General features: G+C 41.8%; 1 protein-coding gene across 3 annotated transcripts in view; it reads left to right on the top strand.

Annotated features, from left to right (window-relative positions):
- Positions 1 to 23,042, top strand: part of ARNTL2 (aryl hydrocarbon receptor nuclear translocator like 2) — an 89,020-nt gene that overhangs the window by 39,222 nt on the left and 26,756 nt on the right. For 2 of the 3 annotated variants that reach the window (XM_059886560.1, NM_001289819.1), the window contains 5 exons: positions 2,677 to 2,834; positions 8,639 to 8,718; positions 10,446 to 10,538; positions 13,312 to 13,429; positions 14,188 to 14,331. In XM_059886560.1, coding sequence (XP_059742543.1) covers positions 2,677 to 2,834; positions 8,639 to 8,718; positions 10,446 to 10,538; positions 13,312 to 13,429; positions 14,188 to 14,331 — 593 coding nt within the window. The remainder of the gene's footprint in view (positions 1 to 2,676; positions 2,835 to 8,638; positions 8,719 to 10,445; positions 10,539 to 13,311; positions 13,430 to 14,187; positions 14,332 to 23,042) is intronic. The other variant, XM_059886561.1, reaches the window with a different exon arrangement.

The following is a 23,042-nucleotide window of genomic DNA, read 5'->3' as shown; positions in this document are numbered from 1 at the left end:
GGGGGCAGTGCACAAGGAGGTTGTTAGCTCCATCAGTGCTTCTCCCCTTCCTCCCACTCCTTCATTTAAAGTCTCTAAAAATAGATAAGGACAAATCTCCTATTTTTCCCCTTTCCCATTAGATTGACTTCCCCCAAACTTTTCTTATGTAGAAATTCTGGAATTGCCACGATCTGTGTGTTGTAGGAGAAACAGACAAATATTCACAGTAAAATGTCAAAAGTAGAATAACCTAATTCTTGAAATCAAAGATATACACCCACCCCTCACATCTTATCACCTGTGAAACATGTCTTATCATCGTTATCTTCCTGTTTATTGAGAGCATTTTTCCGTTTTTGTGATGCAGTAGATAATGGTGCATCTTACAGCTGATGGTGTCTTAGACTTGATGAAATGTGGTAGTGGTATATTTGATGAAACAAAGTACTGAGGTGGCTTTGAGAGGGATGTTAAAGAGAGCTTCCCAGAGAAATAAGTCACCTGGGTTTTGAAGAGGGACTAGGATTTTTTTCCAGGAATATAGGGAGGAAGGACATTCTAATCCTAGAAGAGTGCAAGACATAGAGGACATGGGAGCTGACTTCATGTGTTGGAGGACAGAAAGTTATCTGGCACTGCTGCTCTACAACACCCAGACCTGTAGGGCGAAGGAATGGAGAGGTGAAACCAGAGATGAAGGCATGAGCCAGGTCATGAGAACACTGGGATGTCATTAGGGAGTCTGGACTTTCCTCTTTGGCAGTGAAAATGCATGCTAGCATCCCTTATGCAATGGGATTAGATGATTTTATTTTAAAACAATAATTCTGGAAGTCATGGGTAGGATAGAGTAGATAAGTAAGATACTTGAAGAAGCAGTAATATCAATTCAAAGGCTTTTAGGGGTTGTGCAATGAGTATCATGGAGCTTCCCAAGTGGCACAGTTGTAAATAATCCATCTGCCAGTGCAGAAGACATGGGTTTGATCCCTGGGTCAGGAAGATCCCCTGGATAAGGAAATGGCTACCCATTTCCGTATTCTTGCCTGGGGAATTCCATGAACAGAGGAGCCTGGCAGGCTACAGTCCATGGGGTCACGAAGACTTGGACACAACTGAATGACTAACACTAAGACAGTAACAGGTGGATGGAGAGAAGCAAAAGACACCTTTAAGAGATAATTTTAAAACAAGAATTTATAGGAGTTTGTGATTATCTGGTTCTTCCAGGTGAAGAAGGATAAAGGGTCTAGCATGAGTCCAGTGGTGTCACCAATCAAGATAAGCCCTATAAAAGGAAAAGGAGTAATCAGGGCTGGCAGAGGAAGAATTAAAATGAGGCCAGTTGCAAAGAACGCATTCAGTTTGGGATTTGTTGAGTTTTAGGGTGCTTTGAATCACTGATGTACATCCTTCTAGCTCTAAAGTTCTGGAGTTGGATGACGTATGAATGAGATAGGGATTAAATGGTTAAGTAGCTTATGAGTTGCTGTAAAGCCTTCTGAGAGAATGGGATCTCTCAGGGTGAAGCTATAGGGGGAAGAACGAGTAGTGCCAAGTAAGGGATCTCAGGGTACCAGTACTGAAGGACAGAGGAAGAGCTGAGGTGGGAGGATGGAGGAGCAGAAGCCAACGAAGACTGAAAAATGCCATCAGTGTCCAGTGTAAGGCAGGGAACAGCTGGGGTTGCATAAGATGCGGATGACTTCTGCTAGAGTAGTTTTAGTGGAGTGGGGGCTGTGGGAGGTTGCTTTAATAGATGGAGAGACGCCTGGGAAGTGGAAGGTTGAGTGAGATGACAGCCTCAGGAAGCTGGCCAAGGAGGGAAGAGGGAAGGGGGAAAAAATCTCTAGATTTAGGGAAAAAAAATTTTTCCCCCTAAAGGGAAGAGATTTGAGCCCATTTATTGACCCGTAGAAGGAGTTGTGAAAGAGAATGAGCTCAAGATGCTGGTTACTGTTCAAGGGAAGACCAGAGAAGTTAGCTTTGAATAGAAGGCAACACATCTCTTTCTCAGGGGCTTCCTGGGTGGTGCAGTGGTAAAGAGTTTGCCTGCCAATGCAGGAGATGCAGGAGACTCGGGTTTGATCCTCCGGTTGGGAAGATCCCTGCAGAAGGCATGGCAACCCACTCTAGTATTCTTGCCTGGGAAATCCCATGGACAGAGGAGCCCAGCGGGCTACAGTCCATGGGGGCACAAAGAGTTAGGCATAACTGCACACACGCATACACGCGTATCTCTTCCTCTAAGAGGGAAGTGGAAAAAAGAAATCCACCTCACCTCTCATGTGCTAAGTCACTTCAGTCGTGTTCGATCCTATGTCCAACTTCAGTCATGCGACCCTGTGGGCCATAGCTTGCCAGGCTCCTCTGTCCTTGGGATTCTCCAGGCAAGAATACTAGGGTGGGAAATCTTATTACTTGCAGATTTCAGGGACTAAGATCAGAAGGGAAGGAGCAAGGGTAGTGCAATGGGGGTAGGGGCAGGAGGTGGAGGCTGGTAAAAACAGTGTGAACAATGCCACTCCTGTCGCAGCCCGTCCTGCCTCATCCCTGAATGCCATCTGCAGGGTCAAAGTCAGGCGGACGAACAGCGGGAGCTTGCCGGCCCCACCCATGCTCCTGCTAGTGCCCCTGGGGTCCCTGAGTGTCTGCTGAATGCTAAATATAACAGAGGCGCTTTCTCCTTCTTAGAGAAGCTCATAGCCAAACTGAAAAGCGGAGGAGAGATAAAATGAACAACCTGATTGGAAAACTGTCTACGATGATCCCTCAGTGCAGTCCCATGGCCCGGAAACTGGACAAACTGACAGTTTTAAGACTGGCTGTTCAACACTTGAGATCTTTAAAAGGTAAGTTGGAAGACGGCCTCCACACTCGGGTTTGTAAAGTCTCCCCTGTAATTGAGGTCCCTGGTTTGTTGTTTTAGGCTACTGAGATTTTATACAAATGTGTCTTTCAGCTTCATGGATATTCATTTTGATGCTCATCCATATTCCATAGGTGGAGAAAATACTAACTTGGATGTCAGAAAAGTTGGTTTCACTGAACTCTTCATCTTAGGTTTACTCTGTGAACTTGAAAAGTCTTTACATTTTTACTTGTCTTCCCAGGTATAATATTAAGGTGATGATACTTGTCATGCATACCTAGTTTAGAAGTTCTGAAATATTTAGTTATGATAATTTAAAGTTATTGTCAGATTTCCATTATTAGAAAAGAAAAACTCTTTAAACTCATCAATTTCTCTTAAAACTTCATTCAGACTTGTAAGTAGTACCTGAAAATGCATCATGCCTTACTATTAGTGTCTCCACTTACTAATATAGTCTCACATAAACCAAGATAGTCTTACATATTGGGTGAAGGAGGTCCTCAGCTGATGAGGATTGAGGTATGCATGATCATTTCTGACTTCGAACTCAAAAAAATAATTTTATTTACTTATTTGTGTACTTTTGGCTATGCTGGGTCTTTGTTGCTGTGTGGGCTTTTCTCTAGCTGTGGTGAGCAGGTTTCTCACTGAGGAGGCTTCTCTTGTTGAGGGCACGAGGCTTGCGGTAGCTGCAGCACATGGGCTCTGTAGTTGTGGCTCCCAGGCTCTAGAGCACAGGCTCAACAGTTGTGGTGCACGGGCTTGGCAGCTCTGTGGCATGGGGGATCTTCCTGGGTCAGGGATCGAACTCATGTCTCCTGCATTGGCAGGTGGATTACCACTGAGCCAGGGAAGCCCTGAACTTGAATTTTAGATCAAAGTGTAATAAACATTCTGTGTACATGTGTAGTTAAAATCACATCTGGTTTGGGAACAAACCCGGTCCAACTTGAGGGACAGAACGATGGAAATAGACTGGGGTTTTAGATACAAGAATATTGGTGACATGAATTCATTTTGATACAGTCTGAAGACCTGGGCGGTGAGTTTTCTGCAGACTGTAGAGGAGACTCTGAAGGCTCAGTTTTGTAAAGATCTGAAAGATTATAGTGAAATCTTGCTCAAAAAGTATTAAAAAGGAATAAGCAAAGGAAAGGCAACAGTCTTATTTAGATTCTGTCCTAAACTGCATGCCAGGAAAAGGACAGTCTGTTTCAGGGAGAAGGAAGTTCTGTGGCCAAAACACAGATTTTGAAAGTTGACTTAAAGTGGCTTAGAGGAGAGTGATGTTACCTGGATTCCACGTGCAAACTGGAGCCCAGACCAAGAGGATCTTACTTCATAATGAACCAAAAAATCCTGACAGACCTACTCAGATTGGAGGAGGAAGGGACATCTACAAATTAGGAAATAAAACCAGAGACAGCTATTACAGGGCTATTTAATAGTAGTTTGTGCAAGTTGTGCCTTAAAGCACCTTCCTTAAATCTCTGCAGATGGTAAAAAACTGGCTTGTGCACTCCCGCCGAGCACAAGTAGATCTGGAGAGCAGGCTGTGGGGAAAGCAAGTACAGCAGAATGCACAGCAGGCCTGGGGTTGGGGGACTGCCTGGCAGGCCTCCTTCTGGGAGCACGATTGGTGGTCTTTTGTTCATAACAGCCCATTGTGAAAGAAGATTCTCTTTTATTCACAACTAGGCCTTGCATAAGTTGTGTGAATATTTCTCTTAAATCTGTTAGCAATAAACATTAGCAGGTTCAACTGAGGTCATTTGATTGCAACCCTAAAATTATCCAACAGTTTTCACATTCACAGCGTTCTGAGGGAGGAGGACCTGAGGGAAAAGCTATGAATCAGCAACCTAATTCAATACGTATGCACTGAGCATCAGCTGAGTTCTTGTTCTGTGCTGGGGTTAGGCAAATGAAGGAGGCAAGGTCTCTGTGCTGGGGGCGGGGGGTGCATGGTGGATAAGGAATAGACCCAGGGAGAGATTATTAACACCCAGTGTGATTAATGATACGTGGAAGTATGCATGGGATGTGCTGCAAGGCAAGCTCAGTAAGGAGGAAACCCTGTCTAAATCCAGATGGGGTTCTTTGGAACATAGCATAGATTTCACCATTGGTCCTTGTAAACTGAAATGAGATGGTCTTATCCTCATCAGACCTTAGTGCTGCCCATGGATGAGATGACATAGAGCAGCTGGGGCTTCATTCCAGTGCTCTGGCCAGAGGGACCCCAATTCCATCCCCAAAATGCCTAGATGCCATGAGAGGGTTGCATGTGGATGGTCTACAGATAATTACTCTGAAGACAGAGGATATGAAATGATTTTTTTTTCTCTACATTCTACAGCAGTGCATCTCAAATTATCTGGGGAAAGGGCAAGTATTCCCTTTCCCTATCCATTGTAAAATACAGCACAATTAATTAAGGGGAAAATGCTCATAGACTGGTATGTCCCAGCAGTTCTACATTTCCATGTGTGTGTATGTTAGTCTCTCAGCCATGTTGGACTCTTTGCAACCCCATGGACTGTAGCCTACCAGGCTCCATGGAATTCTTCAGGCAAGAATACTGGAGTGGGTAGCCTTTCCTTTCCCTGAGGCAGGTCCTCAGGGACGTCCTTGAGCACAGTGTTTCTTAATGGTGGAGGTGGTGGTCCGAGGATGAAGAAGAAGAGTTGTTATTGTCATATTGATCCTTATTTATCCTTATCATGATAATGATCATTGTCATTATTACTGTCATATTGTCATTTTCAATGATGATGAAGAACACAATAAAATAAAATGACAAATGACGATGAAGAACACAATAAAATAAAATGACAATAAATGACAATGAAGAACTTAGTAAAAGTAAGTCATCATGTTCTGCATTTGTTTTTGCCACTAGAATCTGAGAATCAAATTTGTCGCTGCCCGATGGCAGGAGTACAGAATCGCACACCATACACTGTTAGTTCACCATACATTGTTAGTTCACTTCACCCTAACTTCAGCTCTACACTGACTGCCGTCTTTGCCTCACTGTCATGTCCTCACGTCCTCACTCATCTATTTAGCCAGGGCTCACGCACTCTGGCTGACTGACACTGACCAGGTTACCTCAGCACAATTCTGCCAACCTGGCTTCAAGCCAGCCTGCAAGTGTCACTGCCTTGCTCACACTGATTTATTCCTGTGCCAGCTGGGCACTCAGGTCTGCATCTTTAGCCTTTGCTCAATTCCCTCCTACAAGTCTCCTGGGGACTGATAACAATAATAATAATAACAAGAAGTCATGTGGGGAGATTCTTTGAGGGCTACCTAGAAGGTAGATTCCAAAAGAGCTTTCTTTTGCTTATGTCAGGCCTTGTAAGGATGGTGCCAATCTGAGAAGAATTTACCAAATCATTCCATGAGGATTTTTTATTTTCTGGTTTTGTTCTTTCCCCACCACTTAGGTAATTGGTGTTGATGATTTAGTGGCTAAGTTGTGTCCAACTCTTTGCAACCTCATGGACTATAGCCCGCCAGGCTCCTCAGTTCATGGGTTTCCCAGGCAAGAATATTGGAGTGGGTTGCCATTTCCTTCTCCAGGGGGATCTTGCCAACCCAGGGCTCAAACCTGCTTCTCCTGCATTACAGGCACTTTCTTACCATCTGAGCTACCAGGGAAGCTCCAGGTAATTGGTGAGTTTGGGCTGTAAATTCATCCAAAGGCCAGTTAATGGTTAGCCTGTATCAGAGTGTTACCCCCATCTTTTTTTTTTTTTTTTGCAAAAACATCTTTCTTTGAAGTCCCTAGGAGGGGTTGCTGTTTAGGGAAACTGGGAAGCGTAAGGAAGGGAAATTTGATTTACTTTTGAATCACCCTTGCTTAGAGTTACCTGGGCTGGGTGAACAGTCCTCTGCGCCCCCTTGTGGCCATGGAGGGCTTTCCCTGTAAGACTTGGTGGATGTCCTCAAGACAAAGGTATTACTTTTAGTTCTTCCTTTACTTCTCTCAGGTCAAACTTTTACCTAGGTTTGACCTGATCATCGCGCTGGATGTAGCACAAGCTGGAATCAAGATTGCTGGGAGAAATATCAATAACCTCAGATACACAGATGACACCACCCTTATGGCAGAAAGTGAAGAGGAACTAAAGAGCCTCTTGATGAAAGTGAAAGAGGAGAGTGAGAAAACTGGCTTAAAACTCAACATTCAATAAACTAAGATCATGGCATCCAGTCCCATCACTTCATGGCAAATAGATGGGGAAACAATAGAAACCGTCAGACTTTATTTTTTGGGGCTCCAAAATCACTGCAGATGGTGACTGCAGCCATGAAATTAAAAGGCTCTTGCTCCTTGCTCTATGACAAACCTAGACAGCATTTTAAAAAGCAGAGACATTACTTGGCCAACAAAGGTCTGTCTAGTTAAAGCTATGGTTTTTCCAGCTACTGGAAAAAAAGATTATAAAGAAAGATTATAAGAAAATTATAAAAGATTATAAAGAAAGTTGAGTGCCATAGAGTTGATGTTTTTGAACTGTGGTGTTGGAGAAGACTCTTGAGAGTCCCTTGGACTATAAGGAGATCAAACCAGTCGATCCTAAAGGAAATCAGTCCTGAATATTCATTGGAAAGACTGATGTTGAAGCTGAAACTCCAATACTTTGCCCACCAGATGCGAAGAACTGACTCATTGGAAAAGACCCTGATGCTGGGAAAGACTGAAGGTGGGAAGAGAAGGGGATGACAGAGGATGAGATGGTTGGATGGCATCAGCGACTCGATGGACTTGAATTTGAGCAAGTTCTGGGAGTTGGTGATGGACAGGGAAGCCTGGTGTGCTGCAGTCTCTGGGGTCGCAAAGAGTCAGACACTACTGAGCAACTGAACTTAACTGAACTGATCTGATCATTCCTTACCCTTTTCCAAGCTCTTCTGGTTGCTTTTGGGACTTTCCTTTCAACATGATGAACTCTGTGAAAGGGCTTGAAATGAATGATTTCATTTATACTTTATACATTTTGTATACTGTCAGAAGTCTCCATATGGTCTTTAAAGGTTCATATAGAAAATCCTATGAATCCATAAAATTTGCTTAGAATTCAATAATCTTCCTATTCAGGATAATCCATATGATCAGGTGGTTTTTTTTTGAAAGGAGTATTTTGTATGACTTAGTTGACTCCCTCTGGTCTTAGTTGTGGCATGCGGGATCTTTGTTACCTCACGTGCTCTCTTTTGGTATTGTGCTTGGACTCGCTAGTTGTGGCACACAGACTCCAAGCATTCAGGCTTCAGTAGTTGCAGCACATAAGTGGGCTTAGTTGCTCCAAGGCATATGGGATCTTAGTTCCCCAACCAGGAACTGAACCCACATCTCCTGCATTGCAAGGCAGATTCCCTTAACCACTAGATCACCATATGATCAGTTTTAGGAAGCTAAGAGATTATAAAATAACCAGAGTCTTGAATATTGTTGTGTGTTATTATAATGTTATAGATAATATATTGCATTTTTATCTCTTTTCAATATACAGCTTTTACTATCTGTACATTTGTGTATAAAGGAATAAGTAGCTCTAAGAACTTATCTGAAAGCAGGAAATTGTAATTGAGTATCAAAAAAGAAAGAGAATAATTATAGAAGAGATCTTAGACTATGCTAGAAAAGAAAATACCATCATCCTTGTCATTACCAATAGCAGCCCCAGAATTGCTAATATTCACTGAGCATCTACTATATTTCCATCTCTACTTGATTTTCAGTTAACTATATGACTTCTTTATTTTTAGGTATGACAAGTTGTTACCCAGGAAATAATTACAGACCTTCATTCATTCATGATAATGAGCTCAGACACTTAATTCTTAAGGTAAGTAAAGAGATATGCTTGTCTAAGTTGTATTGTCCTTTCATTTTTGTCTGAATAGGAGGAAGATTTTCTTCAGTTCACTTCCTATTGTAAATGTACAGGAATATATATTATGTCAAATTTCCTTTAAGATAAAAATTTAAGTTATCACAAGTAACCATTGTATCCGACTCTTTGCAACCTCCTGGACCATAGCCCGCCAGGCTCCTCTGTCCAAGGAATTCTCCAGGCAAGAATACTGGAGTGGGTTGCCATTCCCTCCTCCAGGGAATCTTCCCAATGCAGGGATGGAACCCAGATCTCCCTCATTGCAGGCGGATTCTTTACCATCTGAGGCACCAGGGAAGCTCGTGTCTTGTTAGTTTGAGCTAATGAATGTAGAGGCAGAGGATGGGCATATTCCAAAGAGAGAGCATAGCTAGTCTTCAACGCTAAGCTCCTTATGCTTCCTGACATGCTCACCTCGCACACTGTAAGCTCTGTGCCCCTCTATTACCCCCTCCTTCAAAGCCATCTATCTTGTACTCAATTCCTTCAGGATCCTGTCCTCTGCAGAGCCAGCCACTGCTTACTGAATGAATTTTTAGTTAATGCTTTGCCATTTCTGTCATCATCATTTCAAATGCATCAGATTCATTGGTCTAGAGGTTTATTTGATGTGGAAAATATGAGCATGTCATTGGCTTATTCTGCCCCCAGGAGGCAATATGTGTCTTGATCTTGTGCTGTTACTACTAGGCTTTATGCCTTTGTATGACTAAACAGAAAGATTTTATTTACATTTGTCCTTGAATTTTTTTAAGAGCCCCTTTTTTATCTGAACAGCTGAATTCAAATATAGTATTCCTGATGCTTCCTTTATCCCAGTCTTCACAGTCCTTCCATCTCAACACATCCACAGGCAACTGTTATGGATGTGTTTTGATATGTTTACAGAGTTTCTATATGAGTATAGAACTTGACACAGGTAATTTTTATATTATGAAATATTTCAATTTAATATTGCATGCCTGGACTTTCCAGATGAAAAACATTAGTTTCGACTGGAGTTCAACTTGATGTTATCAATCTTTTTATATAATGAGAAAATTTCTTAAAATTAACTTTACTAGCTCTTACGACCACTCTTTAGTTTTATTGCTACAGTAATTTTCTTAAAATCTGAATGTATATGTATGAGAGAGACAGAAGATCTTTTATTTTTTGTTTAACTCCTTTTTTTGAGATTATTTACATACCATATGGTTTTTAGTATATTCACAGTTATGCAATCATAATCACAATGCAACTCTTTTATCATTTTTAAAGAAAAATTTTAAATATTTATTTATTTGGCTGCACCGGGTCTTAGCTGTGGTACATGTAATCTTTAGTTGAGGCGTGAAAAGTCTTACTTGTGGCATGTGGGATCTAGTTCCCAGACTAGGGATCAAACCTGGGCCCTCTGCATTGGAAACATGGACTCTTAGCCACTGGACCACCAGGAAACTCCCACAATGCAATTTTAGAACATTATCATCACCTTCAAAAGAAACTCTACCCATTAACAATCCAATTAACTTGGTTTTGAATTGTTTACAGTGCTCATTAGAATTTAAACTGTGGATAGGTTAATACATCAAGAAGAGCAAAATAAATCTAATGTCTATACCTACATAAATCAGTGAACCACGTTTCCCTCAAGATCTTTTAACGTATTCACCTTGTATTATATTTTTAAATCCTAGACTGCAGAAGGCTTCCTATTTGTGGTTGGATGTGAAAGAGGAAAAATTCTCTTCGTTTCTAAATCGGTCTCCAGAATACTTAATTATGATCAGGTATCCAAAACTGAAGATATTTCTTATTATGTTTATTTTTTTTAAATAACACATATATTGAAGCTTCTTAACTCTTTCTTCCACCTGGGTTGTGGGATTGGGTTCTGCTGAGTTAGAATTTCAAGAGAGATGGGAAGATATGTGGAAAAAGTATGAATTTTTGTTACTGGCAGGAGTGTTTACTTCCTTAAGCAAGTTATTTCATTTTCTTGAACCTCAGCTTCCTCCTATGTAAAAAATGGAAATCATGATTATACCTGTTTTTCAGGATATAAACACATTAAATAAGATATCATATTTGAGTGTTGGAAAAATATTAGTCACCTTTGCCTGTTTCCTCCAGGAGAGAGCATTAATATTTATTAAGCTATGTGCATTGCGAAACAGCTTTGGCTGTAGGCTCTGGCAACAAATTTTGAAATACACCCTTTATTTAACCAGCACTGTGATTGGTTTGTCTCATTTTTGAACACCATTTAATTTAAACTAGTTACTCAAAAACTATAGGATTGAAACCAACAGAGAGAATAAACTAGTACATGTGGTCTCCTTTAAAACAGAAATATAATACAATAATATAATATAATATGTATATATTATAATATGTAATATAAGATAAGATAATATAAAGATAACAGCTTTGATCATAAATAACTCTCATCAATCTCAGCCTATATTCTCCCCAAAACTTGAAAATATGGAGAGATGGAAGGCATTCATAGATAATAAGTTAAATAAAAGAAATAGATAGTAGGAACCTACATACAAAAGGAGTGAAGACCGAAGGAATCATGCAGCTGATTTGATTATTATATTTTCTAATTAGAAATAGAGAACATCACTCACATAGGTACACACCAAGATACTTGACAACTGAAGATAGCTCTTAAGTTCCAAATTAGTGACAAAGAGTCTGGTCCCACTGGACACTGACTTTGCATTTCAGAGACCATGAGACTCACTGACTGCTCAGGAAGACTTTGGGATCCCTGTGGTATAGGGTCTTGTCCTCAGCTTTTCAGCTTCAGAAATCTGATCTGTCTGTATAGCAGAGACTGATACAACATTGTAAATCAACTATACATCAATTAAAAAAAAAACTAATTTGCTCTGAAGCAGAGTTCTGGGCATAGACTTATATTAGCCAATCACACAATAGACTGAAGTATAAATCAGATTGCTAGCTTTTTTTTTTAAGTAGAGCTAGCTAACTGCCTTAAAAAAAAAAGAAGAAAGAAACTAGCAATCTGATTTATACATCAGTCTATTGTTTTTCTAGTAGTCATGTATGGATGTGAGAGTTGGACTATCAAGAAAGCTGAGCACTGAATAACTGATGTTTTTGAGCTGTGATGTTGGAGAAGACTCTTGATTGCAAGGAGATCCAACCATTCCATCCTAAAGGAAATCAGTCCTGAATATTCATTGGAAGGACTGATGCTGAAGCTGAAACTCCAATACTTTGGCCACCTGATGTGAAGAAAAAGACCTGATGCTGGGAAAGACTGAAGGCAGGAGGAGAAGGGGACAACAGAGGATGAGATGGTTGGATGGCATCACCGACTCAATGCACATGAGTTTGAGCATGCTCCAGGAGTTGGTGATGGACAGGGAAGCCTGGTGTGCTGTAGTCTCTGGGGTCTCAAAGAGTTGGACATGACTGAGTGACTGAACTATACTGATCTAACTGCCAAGCACTCCAGGCCACTTGGACCAGCTGGTCCATTTGTTCTACCTCCCATTGGAATGTCTACTTGGGTAATAAATTCAGAAGAGAGTGATCACTGTGGGCTTCACATGTGAAGTAGAATGTCTGCTAGTTTAGAGCAGAGAGGAGGAGGAAGACATTTCAGGTTTGGAGAGGGAATCTTGGAAGTTAGGGAGTAAAAGGCAATTGGCTAGCTTGGCCAGGGAACTGAATTTATAGAGAAGAGATAGTGATTTCCAGGTGATGAGACCATGCAAACAAAGTCATGGGCCAAGGAATGCTCTGCATGTGGGGAGAAGTGAAATGCCAAGTAGGAAGGAGGTGTACCAAGTTGGGTTTGGTTTATCAATAGTATGGTAATTTTTTAAGGCAGTATGGTAAATTTCTGAGTCACATCATGAGATCACAGGTATTCTGTGTCTTTTATATTATTCTGTAATATAATGTTTTTACTTTTACCAATGAAAGTGAAAGTGAAAAGTGTCTGACTCATTGTGATCCCATGGCCTATACAGTCCATGGAATTCTCCAGGCCAGAATACTGGAGTGGGTAGCCTTTCCCTTTTCCAGGGGATCTTCCCAACCCAGGGATCAAATCCAGGTCTCCCTCATTGCAGGTGAATTCTTTACCAGCTGAGCCACAAGGGAAGTACAAGAATACTGGAGTGGGTAGCCTATCCCTTCTCCAGCAGATCTTCCTGACCCAGGAATCAAACTGGGGTCTCCTGCATTGCAGGTGGATTCTTTACCAACTGAGCTACCCAGGAAGCCCACTCTTTTTTTCTTTACCACTTTTACCAATGATTAAGTTTAAATAAAAGGTTAGTTATTAGGTATGTGTATGTGATTTGTGTGTATCCAATTATGGGTCTGTGTCTATGTACTTTTTTTTGTCTGCAAGTTTTGCTCTGCTTTTAACACTAAGGTAACTTCACTCAGTGTAGTTGACGTATCCAAGCTTAAGAAAAAGCCACTTTAACCAAAGAAACAGTATCATTTGTTTGTTTGAGGAAACATAGAAATAACATGATACTGATTTTAAATGAACTTCTACCTTATAAATAGGCTAGTTTGATTGGACAAAGCTTATTTGACTTCTTACATCCAAAAGATGTTTCCAAAGTAAAGGAACAACTTTCTTCCTCTGATATTTCACCCAGAGAGAAGCTAATAGATGCCAAAGGTAAGCACTCATTTCAGCCTTCTTATCATTTTATGGAAATATAATTCTTTCTTACTTAAAAGTACAGCAATATAGTTTTTTGAAAAGTTAGCTAATTATAGTTTTATCAAGGGGAGAATTATTTAATAACTTTATAATCATCAACCTCAGTTTTAAAAATATCGCCATATAGAAAATTCATGTATCAAAGCAAATATATGAAGATGCTTTTGGGAAAATGTGATTACTTCATATTCTCTAGCTTTCATATGCTAATAAAATCTTTATTGGAAAGTGTTACTTGGGATAAAAAAATTGCTGGAGTTTTTTTATTATTTAGTTGTTTGCTAAGGGATAACAATTCTCTTTCTCAAATATGTTAGGTCTTCTCAATGTGAAAGACCTTGTATAATTGTTCTTGGGAAGTATACATATTCTCTGTCTTTTCCAGAAATACTTCTTTTCTATGAAACTGCTTATTGCCTAATAATTGTTTATCATATAAAATAATGATGTTTTATGCCACTGATACTATTTTAGTTAAGTTTTTAAATGTAACTTTTATTTCATTTAAGTTATTTTTACTATCTGCCCCCCTGGGGAAAAATATAAAGATAAATTGCAAGTGATTATAATATATTTTTTGGTGTGTTTCACTTTGGGGTTTGCTGTACAATGGTGTCAATAACCACAGATGACCAGAACACATGAGGAAATACATTTTAAATTTATTTGAAAACATTTTCTTCCTATTCTCTTGCCTCCTTGCACTATGAAAGCTGCTTTGCAAGTTCACAGTAATTTCCACACAAGTAAGAGTCATGTGTATTCTGGCTCAAGACGATCTTTTTTCTGTCGAATCAAGAGCTGCAAAATCTCTGTCAAAGAAGAACATGAATACTTACCCAACTCAAAAAAGAAAGGTATCATCTTTTTGAAATATCAAGTGATTTGAGGCATGGATGTAAAATTAATGTCCTAATATTTTCTACATAAAAAAATAAGTTGTATGGTCAAGGTAGGCTATGGTTTTTCCAGTAGTCATGTATGGATCTGAGAGTTGGACTTTAAAGAAAGCTGAGCACTGAAGAATTGATGCTTTTGAACTGTGGTGTTAGAGAAGACTCTTAAGAGTCCTTTGGACTGCAAGGAGATCCAATAAGTCCATCCTAAAGGAAATCAGTCCTGAATGTTCATTAGAAGGACTGATGTTGACACTGAAACTCCAATACTTTGGCCACCTGATGCAAAGAGCTGACTCACTGGAAAAGACCCTGATGCTGCAAAAGATTGAAGGTGGGAGAAGGGGATGACAGAGGATGAGATGGTTGGATGGCATCACTGACTCAATGGACATGAGTTTGGGTAAACTCCAGGAGTTGGTGATGGACAGGGAGGCCTGGCATGCTGCAGTCCATGGGGTCGCAAAGAGTCACACGACTGAGCGACTGAACTGAACTGAATGGTCAAGGGAAATACTGAGGTCAAAAGCATTTATTTATCCAATAATTATGGCTCTGGTGAATCAATTCCATGTTGAATAGATCCAGTTATAAATGAATCACCTAATCTACACAGCAGTCCATATGAGAGAAAACATGGTGGCCAGTGCAACCACCTCAACACAGCTGAAATCTCTTTGATGTTTGATGCAAGTTGTAACTTGAGTAGAGGCTAACACTAGCAAGGTTTCTAAGTCTTTTAAGGATTGCCAAATTAGTTTATCTCTCCTTCTGAGGAAAGCAGATTTTCCACATGTACTTATTCAGTACTAATATTTCAGTCATCTCTTTGTCATGGCGCATGGCTAGTGCCCAGTATAACCATTTAACTTCTGTAAAACTGGATCTTACCCCCTGGCCTAGAATTTTACTCTTTGCTTCTAAACCTTGCAGTCCCACAAGGTTAATTTTCAACCTGTCTATTCTTTTTGAGAACCATTCTCTGGGCTTCTCAGGTGGCTCAGTAGTAAAGAATTTGCCAGTAATGCAGGAGATGGGGGTTCAGTCTCTGGGTCAGGAAGATCCTCTGGAGCAGGAAATGGTAACCTACTCCAGTATTCTTGCCTGGAGAATCCCATGGACAGCAGAGCATGGTGGGCTACAGTCCATAGGGTAGCAAAGAGTCAGACATAACTGAAGTGACCTAGCACGCATGCGCACATGGAATTGTGTCCCTAAAATTCATATGTTGAAGCCCAATGTGGTATTATTTGGATAGGACCTTTGAGATATAATTAGATTTAGGTGAAGTCATGAGGGTGGGGCCCTCATGCTATATTTAGCACCCTTCTAAGAGGGGAGCCCAGAAGATTTGTAGTCTGTGAGCGCACAGTGAGATGATAGCTGTCTGCAAGCCAGAAGTCAACTATGCTGCCGTCCTGATCTCAGAACTCCAGGTTCCAGAACTGTGAGGAGATAAATGTCTGTTGTTTAAGCCACTCAGCCTGTAGTACTTATTATGGGGGGCCCAGCTGACCAAGACAGCAAACAACTTGGATCATTTTCTCTATGGTAATTCTCATAAGTATTTCTGAAAAGGCTCTGCCGTGGGAACCAAAGGAATCTGGGCTTTGCGGAAAATAAATGTATGTTTAGTAAATTGGCATATTACAATTTATCTTGAAAAATGGAACTACAAGTCACAAATCGGTGGTAGGATTCTGCCTTGTCTAGGCTTGTCCTATCTTTCACCTTGAATTTTCATTTCAGTTTTTGTCAAATTCTAGGACAGCACATGACTGAATATACACAGTTAGTCATTGACAGTAGGGCTTCCCTAGTACCTCAGGAGTAAAGAATCCACCTGCCAATGCAGGAGATGAGGGTTGGATCCCTAGATTTGGAAGAGCCCCTGGAGAAGGAAATGGCAACCCACTCTAGTGTTCTTGCCTGGAGAATCCCAGGGACAGAGGAGCCTGATGGGCTGCCGTCTATGGGGTCACACAGAGTCGGACTGAAGTGCCTTAGCAGCAGCAGCAGCAGAGATCATAAGCTATTCAGTCGCTCAGCTGTTTCTGATTCCCTGGACTGCAACACCCCAGGCTTCCCTGTCCTTAACTGTCTCCCGGAGTTTGCTCAAACTCACATCCATTGAGTCGGAGATACTATCCAACCATCTTCTCCTGCTACCCTTATTTTTTCCCAGGATCAGGGTCTTTTCCCATGAATCAGCTCTTCCTATCAGGCCAAAGGATTGGAGCTTCAGCTTCCACATCAATCCTTCCAATTTATATTCAGAGTTGATCTCCTTTAGGATTGACGGGTTTGATCTCCTTGCTGTCCAAGGGACTCTCAAGAGTCTTCTCCAGCACCACAACTCAAAAGCATCAATTCAGGCACTCAGCCTTCTTCATGGTCCAACTCTCACATCCATACATGACTACTGAAAAACCATAGCCTTGACTATATGGACCTTTGTCTGAAAAGTGATATCTCTGGTTTTTAATATGCTGTCTAGGTCTGTCATAGCTTTCCTTCCAAGGAGCAAGCATATTTTAATTTCATGACTGCAGTCACTGTCCACAGTGATTTTGGAGCCCAAGAAAATAAAATCTGCCACTGTTTCTACTTTTTCCCCCTCTATTTACCATGAAGTGATGGGACTGGATGCCATGATCTTCATTTTCTGAATGTTGAGTTTTAGGCCAGCTTTTCCACTCTCCTTTCACTTTCATCAAGAGGCTGTTTAGTTCCTCTTCACTTTCTGCCATAAGGATCATAAGAGTGGGGGCCTAATCCGATGTGGCTGGTGTCATCATAAGAAGAGGAGGAGACACCAGGGGTACACACACAAAGAGGAGGCCACGTGAGGAAACAGTAGGTCATCTATAAGCCAGAGGGAGGCCTTGGGAGAAACCAAACTTTCCAACACTTTGATCCAGGACCTCTAGCCCCCAGAACTGTGAGAAAATTAATGTCTATTATTTCAGCCACTCAGTCTCTGATCTTCTATATGGCAGCCCAAGCAGACTGATATAATGGCTGGAATAATAGCACCACATGGGAGTGATGTGAGGATTCAGTGGTCATGTATGGATGTGAGAGTTGGACTGTGAAGAAGGCTGAGCGCCAAAGAATTGATGCTTTTGAACTGTGGTGTTGGAGAAGCCTCTTGAGAGTCCCTTGGACTGCAAGGAGATCCAACTAGTCCATTCTGAAGGAGATCAGCCCTGGGATTTCTTTGGAAGGAATGATGCTAAAGCTGAAACTCCAGTACTTTGGCCACCTCATGTGAAGAGTTGACTTATTGGAAAAGACTCTGATGCTGGGAGGGATTGGGGGCAGGAGGAGAAGGGGACGACAGAGGATGAGATGGCTGGATGGCATCACTGACTCGATGGACGTGAGTCTGAGTGAACTCTGGGAGTTGGTGATGGACAGGGAGGCCTGGTGTGCTGCGATTCATGGGGTCGCAAAGAGTCGGACACGACTGAGGGACTGAACTGAACTGAACTGAAGGCAGTGTTTGGTTCCTAGACAGCACTCAATAAATGTAAGCTGTTATTTGTGGCTCAGAAAGAAGAGAAGGAAAATCAAAGAGCGAGAATCAGTAATTTTTTAAAATCTGTATGCCAAACACTTTGCATATGAAACCTACTTTCATTTCCATAACAGTCCTGTGCAAACCATCCCAGTCTTGCAAATGAGAAAATCTGAAGCCTGAAAAAATTCTGTAACTTGTTGGAAATCACACAGAAGGGGGCAGAATCAGGAATCCGGCCTTAAAATCTGTGTTCTTTCCACTGTGCCATGCTACCAACTGGAGTAGCTTCCTAGATGCCAAAGGTTGTTAATGAAAGAGGTCCATTCTAGATGATTTCTGCAGCAGACACACAGCCAGGGGCTTGGCTCCTGCTCTAGGAATGTCTCCCTGCCCACACACGGACGTTCATTCCCCTGCCAGGCTAGGCCACACAGAAGCCTGCAGTCAGAGTCAAACACCTTTTCATAAAGGACTTTTTAATCTGCTCAAGTGCCTGACCAAGTATTTCACTTAACACTCCAGAGCTCTGTGCCAAAGGCATGAGCCCTGTTTGGCCTCAGGAACAGTAAGGGCATGTTAACCATTAGATGGGCTCTTCCTCAGGGCTTCCCTGGTGGCTCAGATGATAAAGAATCTGCCTGAATTGCTGGAGATCCAGGTTCGATACCTGGGGTGGGAAAGTCCACTGGAGAAGGGAATGGCAACCCACTCTACTATCTTGCCTGGAAAATTCCATGGACTGAGGAGCCTGGCAGGCTATAATCCATGGGGTCACAATGAGTTAGACATGACTGAGCAACTAAGGTGGCAAAGCGTATGTCTTATTCTGATGGCGAGGCTCTGCCTCACCTGTAGAAGAGTTGAAAGTTGGGGAGACTATATGGAGATAGGTGTACAGACAGTTGCCTGGGTCAGGAGGAGGCAACTGCAGAGTGTAACCCTGACTGGCTGCACAGACGGTGTCCCACTCGTGAGACACTTTTGTATTCTACTTTAACCAAAGGGAATGTCTGCCAAGTGAAATGATTAGGGTATACATAGCTGTCGTCCAGTCTTGAAGTCACGTCTGACTCTTTGTGACCCCGTGGACTGCAGCACTCCAGGCTTCCCTGTCCTTCACTATCTCCTGGAGTTTGCTCAAATTCACACCCGATGAGTTGGTGATAACCATCTAACAATCTCATTCTCTGCCTCCCTCTTCTCCTTTTGCCTTCAATTTTGTGTAGAGTTGCTACTAAATTGTTTTTTCCAATGATAATTAGCCAATGGAATTCACTGTGTTTTAAGACCACTCCCTATTATTGAGAAAAGCCTATAGTTAGCAAAGGTGTTCTTCTTCCCTTTTACCATGACACGTCAGTTACAGTTAAATTTTTTAATTATTGTTTAAAATTACTTTTTTAGAGCAGGTTGAGGTTAGAGCAGACTGGTTCCAAATAGGAAAAGGAGTCTGTAAAGGCTGTATATTGTCACCCTGCTTATTTAACTTATATGCAGAGTACATCATGAGAAACGCTGGGCTGGAAGAAACAAGCTGGAATCAAGATTGCCGGGAGAAATATCAGTTGCCGAGGTCCAGCCCTGGCTGATCCAGGGAGTTCGAAGGGGAGACGGCGTCGGCAATTACACTGGCTTTCAGTTCAGTTCAGTTCAGTTGCTCAGTTGTTTCCGACTCCTTGCGACCCCATGAATTGCAGCACACCAGGCCTCCCTGTCCATCACCAACTCCCGGAGTTCACCCAGACTCACGTCCATCGAGTCAGTGATGCCATCCCGCCATCTCATCCTCTGTCGTCCCCTTCTTCCACTGGCTTTAATTAAATATTAATCAAAGATATAAAGAGTAATAGAATGAGGATAGCTCAGTAGGAAAATTCAGTGGAGAAGAGACGCTGAGTAGCTTGGTTTATGCAGAAAGTCAATATAACCTGTGACATCAGGTTAGCTCTGACCACGGAGGCCGCAGGCGCCCTCTCGAATAGCAGAAGGTGCCCCACCTTAGGCACCTTCTCAAGTGGGTCTTAGAAGCCCAGGCAAATAAGTGGTCGCAGAGGACCTCCGTGCTCCAAATGGAAACTCAGCCAGAGGTTGAGAGAAAGAATGACATGGGGAGACCAAGCTTCAGTGAGCAAGGCCCATAGCTTTATTTTCAACAATCAGTAACCTCAGATATGCAGATGACACCACCCTTATGGCAGAAAGTGAAGAGGAACTAAAAAGCCTCTTGATGAAAGTGAAAGTGCAGAGTGAGAAAGTTGGCTTAAAGCTCAACATTCAGAAAACTAAGATCATGGCATCTGGTCCCATCACTTCATGGGAAATAGATGGGGAAACAGTGGAAACAGTGTCAGACTTTATTTTTTTGGGCCGCAGATGGTAACTACAGCCATGAAATTAAAAGACGCTTACTCCTTGGAAGGAAAGTTATGACCAACCTAGATAGCACGTTCAAAAGCAGAGACATTACTTTGCCAACAAAGCTCCATCTAGTCAAGGCTATGGTTTTTCCTGTGGTCATGTATGGATGTGAGAGTTGGACTGTGAAGAAGGCTGAGCGCCAAAGAATTGATGCTTTTGAACTATGGTGTTGGAGAAGACTCTTGAGAGTCCCTTGGACTGCAAGGAGATCCAACCAGTCCATTCTGAAGGAGATCAGCCCTGGGATTTCTTTGAAAGGAATGATGCTAAAGCTGAAACTCCAGTACTTTGGCCATCTCATGCGAAGAGTTGACTCATTGGAAAAGACTCTGATGCTGGGAGGGATTGGGGGCAGGAGGAGAAGGGGACGACAGAGGATGAGATGGCTGGATGGCACCACTAACTCGATGGACGTGAGTCTGAATGAACTCCAGGAGTTGGTGATGGACAGGGAGGCCTGGTGTGCTGCGATTCATGGGGTCGCAAAGAGTCAGACATGACTGAGCGACTGATCTGCACTGAACTAACTGAGGTTTAGAACACAACAGAGAGGGAGGTACAGAGGTTTCCCATATATCCCTGTCCCCACACATGTATAGCTTCCTTCATTATCAACTGAATCTTCCACCCAGAATGCTGTTGTATATATGGCATATATCTATATGCCATATATATATATATATAGTACGTTTACACATCATAGTCACCTGAAGCCCATTACTTTACCTTAGGGTTCAATCTTGGTCATCTTTGTAATACCATACAGAGTATTTTCACTGCTGTAAAAATTCTCTCTGCTCTGTCTATTCATTTCTCCCCCAAACTACCTCTGGCAATCACTTATTTTTTGTCTCATTATATTTTTGATGAGTTTTTGCCTTCATTATATTTAAATTTAAAAAAAGAGAGACTGGAAAGCAGCCCATTTTAGGCTAATTGAAAATGAATTTAAGGTTTATGGAAAGGCAAGATTGGCCACGAGTCACTTGAGTGACTGTTCTCTCTGATTTTGTGGATATTTGAGATTTTCCATAATAAAAAGTCTTTTAAAAAAACATGATTGGCATTTAAAACCTTATTTCAACCCTAATTGTAACATGAATGCCATGCAAACTTCGAAAAAGCTTTTAAGACAAGGATAAGATTGCTCATGTACCTCCACTTGTGAAATCAAAGGCTGCTAGGGATGAATGACTGTTACCAAATAGCTTAGATACTCCTTAAATTTATCTTGGTAAGAATATCAGTAATCCATTGGCTTCTTCTGCAAGTGTGGCAGTTATCAGAACCCCACAACATCCTCTCATGCCACTTGGCTTCCACTGTCCAACACTCGTGACTCTCTACTTGACCTCTTTCTCTGGTCCTCAGAGACAGTTCTGCCTGTATCAGCAAGAGGAGGGCTTCCACTCCCGGTGGGGCTCTGCCTGGGAGCATCCCCGCTCCACTGACTGAGGGCACCTGATATATAAATACTGATATCTTAGTGATGAGCAGTTAAGGGTACCACCAGATTCATGGTCTCTGAAAGAGATTTAACTTCAGGACCAAAGACAGTCTCAGTCACTCAGAGCTTTGTGTAGATTTTATTTAAAGTGAAAGTGACAAAAAAAAAAAAAAAAAAACTTGTGACATCTGATAGACATCAGAAAGGGGTAGGAGAGTACCCGCCTCACTAATTTAAGTGGGGCCTTATATACTTCTCAAGTAGCTGCTGAGAATAGATAAAAAAATACCTCAAGGCTGTGAGAATTTTGCCCAGACCCTTTGCCATAACATACATCCTGGAATGACATCAGCAAGAGATTAGCCAGAAGGAACAGGCTAACCCAGAGCTCAAGGCTATGGAAGTTTTTACCCAGACCTTCTCCCATAACATACATCCAAAACTCAAAAAATAAAAAAGTCCTTGAACAAGAGATATTGCTGCCTATGAACAATATCTTGTCTAAGGCAAAAGAATGTAGAAAAGTATGTTTACCTCCTCCTTGAAGGGGCCCTTAGGCTTGGACTCCTTATCAACCTGCCTAAGTTAACTCTCAATATCCTTACTCTCCTATTCCTTGAGGCACTTCAGGCCACATAACTCTGAGGTTTTTGTTCTCCATTTTTCTCCTAGATAGTAATTGCAGCCATGAAATAAAAAGATGCTTACTCCTTGGAAGGAAAGTTATGACCAACCTAGACAGCATATTAAAAAGCAGAGACATTACTTTGCCAACAAAGATCTGTCTAGTCAAGGCTATGGTTTTTCCAGTGGTCATGTATGGATGTGAGAGTTGGACTGTGAAGAAAACTGAGCGCCGAAGAATTGATGCTTTTGAACTGTAGTGTTGGAGAAGACTCTTGAGAGTCCCTTGGACTGCAAGGAGATCCAACCAGTCCATCCTAAAGGAGATCACTCCTGGGTGTTCATTGGAAGGACTGATGTTGAAGCTGAAACTCCAGTACTTTGGCCACCTGATGCGAAGAGCTGACTTATTTGAAAAGACCCTGATGCTGGGAAAGATACAGGGCAGGAGGAGAAGGTGATGACAGAGGATGAGATGGTTGGATGGCATCACCGACTCAATGGACATGGGTTTGGGTGGACTCTGGGAGTTGGTGATAGACAGGGAGGCCTGGCATGTTGCGGTTCATGGGGTCACAAAGAATCGGACACGACTAAGCGACTGAACTGAACTTTCTCCCAGAATGCCCCAATAGATTAAGCTTCAGTTTTCTCATAGTG

This window comes from Bos taurus, chromosome 5, assembly GCF_002263795.3.
Source record: "Bos taurus isolate L1 Dominette 01449 registration number 42190680 breed Hereford chromosome 5, ARS-UCD2.0, whole genome shotgun sequence".
NCBI lineage: Eukaryota > Metazoa > Chordata > Mammalia > Artiodactyla > Bovidae > Bos > Bos taurus.
This window is presented reverse-complemented; position numbering and strand designations above follow the sequence as displayed.